The 7864-nt window shown below is 43.8% G+C and overlaps 1 protein-coding gene across 1 annotated transcript; it reads left to right on the top strand.

The window, feature by feature from the left end:
* The first annotated feature begins 454 nt into the window (after nt 1–454).
* On the top strand, nt 455–7219 carry LOC135541843 (25-hydroxyvitamin D-1 alpha hydroxylase, mitochondrial). The gene is made up of 9 exons (XM_064968261.1): nt 455–720; nt 1667–1857; nt 2652–2848; nt 3210–3410; nt 3951–4114; nt 4419–4585; nt 5540–5621; nt 5766–5963; nt 6566–7219. The coding sequence occupies exons 1-9, from the start codon at nt 493–495 to the stop codon at nt 6683–6685; spliced, it is 1548 nt and encodes a 515-aa protein (XP_064824333.1). The 5' UTR covers nt 455–492; the 3' UTR covers nt 6686–7219.
* Nucleotides 7220–7864: the final 645 nt, after the last annotated feature.

Genomic DNA, 7864 nt, shown 5'->3' with positions numbered 1-7864 from the left:
GTGTAGAATTGATTACCCACATCAGATAAATGTCATATAATAGGAGTAGGCTAAGCTACACTCTTTTCAATATGTGATTTGGGGTAACGCATCTTATTCGTATCATATATCTGTTTGCTATTACTTTCCTCCTAATAAAAGCCTAGACTGAGAAATGCAGTGCAGGAAAATTGTTTCTCAGCAGCCTCCACCGGTGTCTGAGAAAAATCGTCCTACATAAAAATGGATGAGGTTATTTACCCTCCACGTGTGCGCTTCTTTGGGTTGGTCTGACTTCTGCCATCTGATTGGACACACCTTCCAAATAGTTCACGCCTACTGCGTCCCAGACTTGCCACTGGGCGGGGTCGACCCCAGCATTCGCTTTCATTGGCCCACACTGAGAAACTTAATAACTCCAGTCCGGCATGGGTCGAGCGGTATAAATACAGTGTCTTGGTGCAAGATGAGCACCGACACCCGATATACTTTCCTTTGTTCATCTTCCATCGTATGAACATAGCCATAAGGATGCTGCAGCAAGCCCTCAAAGTGTCCGGTCGCACTGCGTCCCCGCTGATCAAGTGGATGGAGAAGTGGGCTGAGAGCGCAGCTGGCCTGAAGAAGACCGAGGCAGCGCACGGGATGAAAACCCTAAAGGAGATGCCGGGACCCACCGTCGCCAAATTTGCCTGGGACCTCTTCGCCAAACGGGGACTGTCCCGCCTCCACGAGCTGCAGGTAAATTATGTTGTTGACTTGTTGATCTTTTCTTTTTAATCATTACTTTTTAGCCAGACACTGATGTAAATGTATGAAATTTGTGTTTTATAATTTATTATACTTAGTGCTTATGGGTTTGTCTTTTTAACGGCAAAACCATAGTAATTAATGTTTCATTAGGATATATATATATATAGTCTTCACATTGTTTCTTGGAATAGATAGGTTATTACATTGATGTTGGGTTTGGCATAGCCTATGCAGAGTCGCCAGAAAACGCTAACACCCGGTTTTCAGGGGTACAGTATTTTCAACCTAACTTCTGTTTCCCCTGAAAAACGGAAGTGGGAACTCAGCTCAGGCATCTTTCTACACCTGCTCCATTAGGTTAGATATGGCATGGTGCTATAGAGAAGGGCAGGCTTGAGGCTTGCCCCCCTCAGTCAGCCAAGGCCATAAACAGTGTCAGACTGGCAGACCCTGTCACTGGCTCTCACATGTACTGTATAACCTAACCATCAGTGTGTAATGTAATTGTCCAACAATTAAAAAGCTATGAAGGGGCCAAAAAAAGCTACCTAAATGTACCAGACATGCAGTTGCGAATGTATAGGCTATGTAAGACAAGTGGTTCATTGAGCAGGACAGTGCCTTGGGCAACTCAGACACGTTCATGTGCTTTGGGGGTGTCCGCTGGCGCATAGGAGTAGATAGGGAGCATAAGGAGCAAGAAGGCAAGCTTTTTTTTATCACACATTGACCATTGGGCGGCTGTTAAAACTTTGAACATTGTACAGATTTTGGCCATAAACTTTACATCAAGCAGCTTTAGAACTGTAGCTTGGTCTGCTCGCAACATATTGATGTTCCATCCATAGAAATAGAATAATTCTATAGACGGTTCCATCTCTACTGAATCATGCCATCCATATGCGTTGTGTGCTAATGTGTTGTCCTCTCCCAGCTTGAGGGTGTGAAGCGCTACGGGCCAATGTGGAAGGCCAGCTTTGGTCCCATCCTGACGGTGCACGTGGCCGAACCAGCCCTGATAGAGCAGGTGCTGAGGCAGGAGGGCCAGACCCCCATCCGCTCTGACCTCTCCTCTTGGAAGGACTATAGGAAACAACGAGGCCACGGCTACGGACTGCTCACAGCGTGAGTACCATTAATCTCCTCTGCTGCTTTCCCCCGTGCTGTCCCCCTCCCCTCTACTCTGTTGACCTTGCCTCCCCTCTCCTATCCCTTTCCCTCCCCTATCGCCATATTCCTTTCTCTCATCACCACACCTCTCCTCTTCCCCCCTCCCCTCTCATCCTCTCTCTGTCTTTACCACACCCTCAGCCACAGTCATCACCATTGGACACGGTTAAACTTGACACATAGCATCTGTTTTTATGGGTGTCCCATATTTCATAATATCACTATAGCAGCCTAATTATCTTTGTGACAGTGTCTGACTGTGTGATCTTACTCAATGAGTTGTCAAGCTGATTTAAGCTGTTCTGACGTCAGGGTGACGTGCTGTCCACAGGAAACAGGAAAGATTAACAGATACGAAACAAAGACTTTAGACAAAGGAATAATTGGCTAGTGGCCATACAGACAGTGTGTCATCACTCGATCTATGATGGGTTATTATTACCTATGGGTTATTACCTAATCACCAGGAATATGAAAATACTATCTCAAATTAATTCAAGCTTTATTTATACAGCACATGTCAGGAAAAAAACTCAAATAAAATCATGAAAATTAAAGCTCAAATATTTACTACACAACAAACACAAGATAAAAGAAACCAAAAGAATGACAAACTGAACAATTACAGTTCCATAATGTAGCCTACAGTACAGTTGGCCCAGCCTGCATAAAACATGTACATTATTGATGTTTGTTAGTGTGCAAACTCATTTGATGGCATTATTTTCTGTTTACCTTACTTTCTTCAGTGAGGGGGAGGAGTGGCAGGCAGTGCGGAGTCTCCTGGGGAAGCACATGCTACGTCCGAAGGCAGTGGAGGCCTACGATGCGACTCTAAACGGCGTGGTAGATGACCTCATCACTAAGCTCCGCCTCCGCAGGCGCCAGGACCCCCGCGGCCTCGTCTCGGACATCGGCAGCGAGTTCTACCGCTTCGGCCTCGAAGGTAAGGCCTATTTACATTCACTGTGGTTTGCCCCTGAGGCCTGCTTTTACTCAACTCTCTTTGTTAATGTTTTTAAACGGTGGCATATGAGGTTAGCATCTGTGGTCAGGTGCCTGTAATAAGAGACAAAATCAGGAAGGAGCTTTATCATTGTCATTCTATTGTATCAATGTCAATTAGCATTGTAGGTTACTAGTTTAGTCTATTAACATAACATACTTGTGTATGGTACGAGTATGTTCCTCTGACAAGTCTATAATAGTCTTGATTGGATCTGTTATACAGAGGGAAAACACAAAGCCCTTCTGGAAGCCTTTCAAACCCTTCTCCCCTTACCCTCTGCCTGTCTTCCTCTCTGCAGGGATCTCCTCAATCTTGTTCGATTCCAGGATTGGTTGTCTAGACCCTGTGGTTCCCATGGAGACAGAACGTTTCATTCAGTCCATTAACACCATGTTTGTCATGACGCTCCTCACCATGGCTATGCCTGCCTGGTTACACCAGTTGTTCCCCAAGCCCTGGGACACTTTCTGCCAGTGCTGGGACTACATGTTCCAATTCGGTGAGCTGCCATCTTGGATAGCCTCATACTTGGTCCACCTTGGTTTAATTCCATGGACTTCTTTAATCCATGCTACCTGACTGACCTACTGATTTATTATTAGTTGTCCCCAGTGTTAGTTTTTCCCAACGGATAGATTTCTAGTAACTTATAGTAACTATAAATAGTTCCCATTGAACAGAACCCATAGTGTGTGGTCTCCTTCCATTCATTACCTGTAATCCTTGTAGTAAGCGTTCCCAGAGGTCTATTTTTTTCCTCTTCAAGCTGTACGGATTCCTTAAGTCTGACTGGAGCTCCTTCAGACATGGGTTCAAATACTATTTGAAATCATTTCAAATACTAGCTAGAATTGATTGAGCTTGCCTGGTGCTATGGAACCAATATAATTGTCGCAATACTGCACACCTCGCCCAACTGGTACTCCAGGCAGGCTAAAGAAAACGCTGAAAGTATTCGAAAAATTTCAAATAGTATTTGAACCCAGGTCTGACTGAGCTCCTTCATTCTGATCTTGACCCCTGATCTATCTCATTGCAGCTAAAGGTCACATTGACCAGCGTCTGATGGAGGAAGCAGAGAAGGTGGCGCGGGGACAGGAGGTGGAGGGGCGATATCTGACTTACTTTCTGACCCGCACAGGGCTACCCATGAAGACTGTGTACAGCAACGTCACTGAGCTGCTCCTGGCTGGGGTGGACACGGTGAGGAACATCTCTAATCTCTCCTTCCTCTCTCATCTCTCCCACCTCTGTCCTCATCGCTCTTTGACCTAGCGCTTTAATATTCGTTTTTAACACATCCAATAGCCAAACGCCTCCATTTCCCCTCACTCCTAGTCACAGCGTACTTCCTCTTCTTAATCTCCCTCTCTGTATGTTAAGTCTGATCCCATACAGTCAGGCTTAGTTGTAGAGAGCTCACTATCCTCTCCATCCACTGCTGCGGTGTTCTTATGGTGAATGATTTTACAGTCGTACTGATCTGCTGTGTCCTGTGTGTGTTCAGATATCCAGCACCATGTCCTGGTCCCTTTACGAGCTGTCTCGGCACACTGATGTTCAAGCCTCGCTGCGGGAGGAGGTATTGACTGTGATGGGGGGTCGGAGGGTGCCTGGGGCTGCAGACGTGGCTCGCATGCCCCTCATGAAGGCTGTGGTCAAGGAAGTTCTCAGGTAAAAATCAAATCAAATTAATTTATAAAGCCCTTCTTACATCAGCTGATATATCAAAGTGCTGTACAGAAACCCAGCCTAAATCCTCAAACAGCAAGTAATGCAGGTAGCTAGGAAAAACTCCCTAGAAAGGCCAAAACCTAGGAAGAAACCTAGAGAGGAACCAGGCTATGAGGGGTGGCCAGTCCTCTTCTGGCTGTGCCGGGTGGAGATTATAACAGAACATGGCCAAGATGTTCAAATGTTCATAAATGACCAGCATGGTCAAATAATAGTAATCACAGTGAACATGTCAGTGTTCCATAGCTGCAGGCAGAACAGTTGAAACTGGAGCAGCAGCACGGCTCAAAGGACTGGGGACAACAAGGAGTCATCATGCCAGGTAGTCCTGAGGCATGATCCTTGCGCTCAGGTCCTCCGAGAGAGAGAGCGAAAGAAAGAAAGAGAGAATTAGAGAGAGCATACATAAATTCACACAGGGCACCGAATAAGACAGGAGAAATACTCCAGACTGACCCTAGCCCCCCGACACAAACTGCTGCAGCATAAATATGATGAATGATAATTTTTGTATTGAACTAGGCAAGTCAGTTAAGAACAAATTCTTATTTACAATGACAGCCTACCGGGGAACAGTGGGTTAACTGCCTTGTTCAGGGGCAGAACGACTGATTTTTACCTTGTCAGCTCAGGGATTCGATCCAGCCCAACGCTCTAACCACTAGGCTACCTGCCGCCTCAAAATAATAATAGTAATGATATAGGTTTGGATTTATATAGCACTATTCCAACCACTCATAGCCCCTCGTTATATAATTAATTAAGGGAAGTTAATTTCATCCACTACCAATTGGGGTGAACTATGTACCCTTGATTCAATCAACTACTACAACCAATCGATCAGTCATTAGACTGATCAGTCACACTGACATTGTTGTGTTTTGGCTTCTTCAGACTTTATCCTGTTATTCCGGCCAATGCCAGGGTCATCGCAGACAAAGACATCCAGGTCGGAGGCTACATCCTCCCCAAAAACGTAAGTGTTGACGTGATGTTGAGTGCTTATTTTTATGCACTTTTACAGCAATCTGGTGTAATATTCATGTGTAAAGGCAAATGTGTGTAATGGTAAGTTTAAAGAAACAACTGATTCTTAACAGCAGGATTCTATCCTATCCAGACTCTGATCACCCTCTGCCACTTTGCCACATCCCGGAATGCATCATTTTTCCCGAACCCGAATGCCTTCCAGCCCCATCGCTGGCTGAACCGGGACGAAGGCCACCACCCCTATGCCTCGGTGCCCTTTGGTGTGGGCAAACGCAGCTGCATCGGCCGCCGCATCGCAGAACTGGAGGTCTACCTGGCACTTGCACGAGTGAGTTGATTCTTGGTCACTTTTACATCGAGGCTTTGGCAGAAATTGTCTCATAAAATTACATTCATTTTCATTGCATTTTGAGTCCCAGTACATACAGTCATGACTGAAATAATTGGCACCCTTGACAAAGATGAGAAACTATAAAATAACACAAATATTGAGCTATGTAGTACACTACATTTTTTGGGAACATTTTATTATTTAATGATATTTTGTTGAACAAGTAATACATTTTCCCCTCTAGTGTAAGATCCCTCCCAATGTGTTCTCCAATCTCATAACATTTTACAAAAAGGCTCAGTGCTGTTATCTTCGCAAGGGGTGGGTGCCAGAGTATTGAGATTTTTTTTTTTAAGATCTGAGTAATTGTACTAGTATAAAATGTAATATTTTCCTTTTTTTTTATTGCATACGATATAGCTCAGCATTTTTATGTTTATTTTATACAGTCCTTTTCTCATCTTTATCAAGGGTGCCAATCATTTCGGTTGTGACTGTATACTGTGTTTTTATCCTTGTAGTAGAACTCCGCTCTTCTAAGTACTGTTCATGTGAGGGGTGCCCTCTAATTTTCTCAACCCCTCTCCTGGTCCCCTCAGATTCTGATGCAGTTTGATGTAAAGCCCGATCCAGAAGGCAGTGGTGCAGCAGTCAAACCCATGACCCGGACACTGCTGGTGCCAGAGAGTGAGATCAACCTGCAGTTTATTGAAAGATGAGTCGATGACCTGCTGAACACTAGCTATGTGTATTTGACTGTGACTGACAATCCATGTCTCTCAGAGTGAGACAGTTGGGAGCACTGGGAAAAGCATTGCGAAAGAGGGCCCGACTGAATTTGCAGGCCTAAACCCATAGACCAGGCTCTCAGCCCCTCAGATCTCAAGCCCAGTTGGTTTGGGCTGGCCTGGGTCTGAGTTGATACAGCAGCTGAATGAGGGGCTGATAGAGGTCTTTGTTAATTGAAAACCTTCCTCTCTGTATATGAACAGTAGTAGTTGCATTTCCAGTGAACTGAAACTCACTTCCCACACATTTTTTGCACAAGGAGGCTTGGAGACGGTGAAGGGAGGGTACGGCAATATTTCAAGTGCATTAGAGCCTATCTAGAAACTTCTCTCCATGCAGAGTGAAATGCATAGAACTTGAAACCTTTGACTGAAACTTGAAAGTGCATCAGGAGATATTATGTGACATAGTACTATAAAGCTGCAATCAGCAGTAGAAACTATAACAAACTGTGCCCCTCCCCTATTTTGGTAAAAAGCTGAGGGATGGGTCTGGAGAAATGTAACCACTTAAAAATTCATAGACAAAGCTATGGATGATAGGACTGACCATCCATGATATCAAAATTATAGTTTTAACCATGTTTTGAGGCCATGTAGTGTTTATTTACATTTACTTTGTTTCCAAACATTGGAGTAAAACAAGCTTGTATTTTGGGTTCTGATGGGGTACGACAGTTGAACTAAGATCATGAAGCATTTATAAGTTGCATTATTCAAGAATCAATGGGTACATAACATTAATTGATAAGTAAAAAACTGCTGATTTTCCCCTTTAATGACAAGTGATTTTCCTTCTCAATATCAGGTTGATCCCTCTTTTCACCTCTAAAAGATGCATTATAAAGGTTTTGTATAATTTCAGCCAGTAGTTTTGAAAGTAGCACTTAAAGCCACAACGGGACTTGAAAATTGTGCACAATTGTGTACAACGTCATCCATTTCGTATGAAATGTTACGTCCTGCAGTAATATATATATTTTTTTACAAATCTGCAATTCGTATGATATATTATGTATTTGTAAGTGCTTAAGATCCAGTTCAATTTCTTTAAACATTCTGATTTATTCAATAATGCTCATGAATGCAATCACTTATACTTACTTGTGA

The sequence above is a fragment of the Oncorhynchus masou genome, chromosome 6 (assembly GCF_036934945.1).
Source record: "Oncorhynchus masou masou isolate Uvic2021 chromosome 6, UVic_Omas_1.1, whole genome shotgun sequence".
NCBI lineage: Eukaryota > Metazoa > Chordata > Actinopteri > Salmoniformes > Salmonidae > Oncorhynchus > Oncorhynchus masou.
This window is presented reverse-complemented; position numbering and strand designations above follow the sequence as displayed.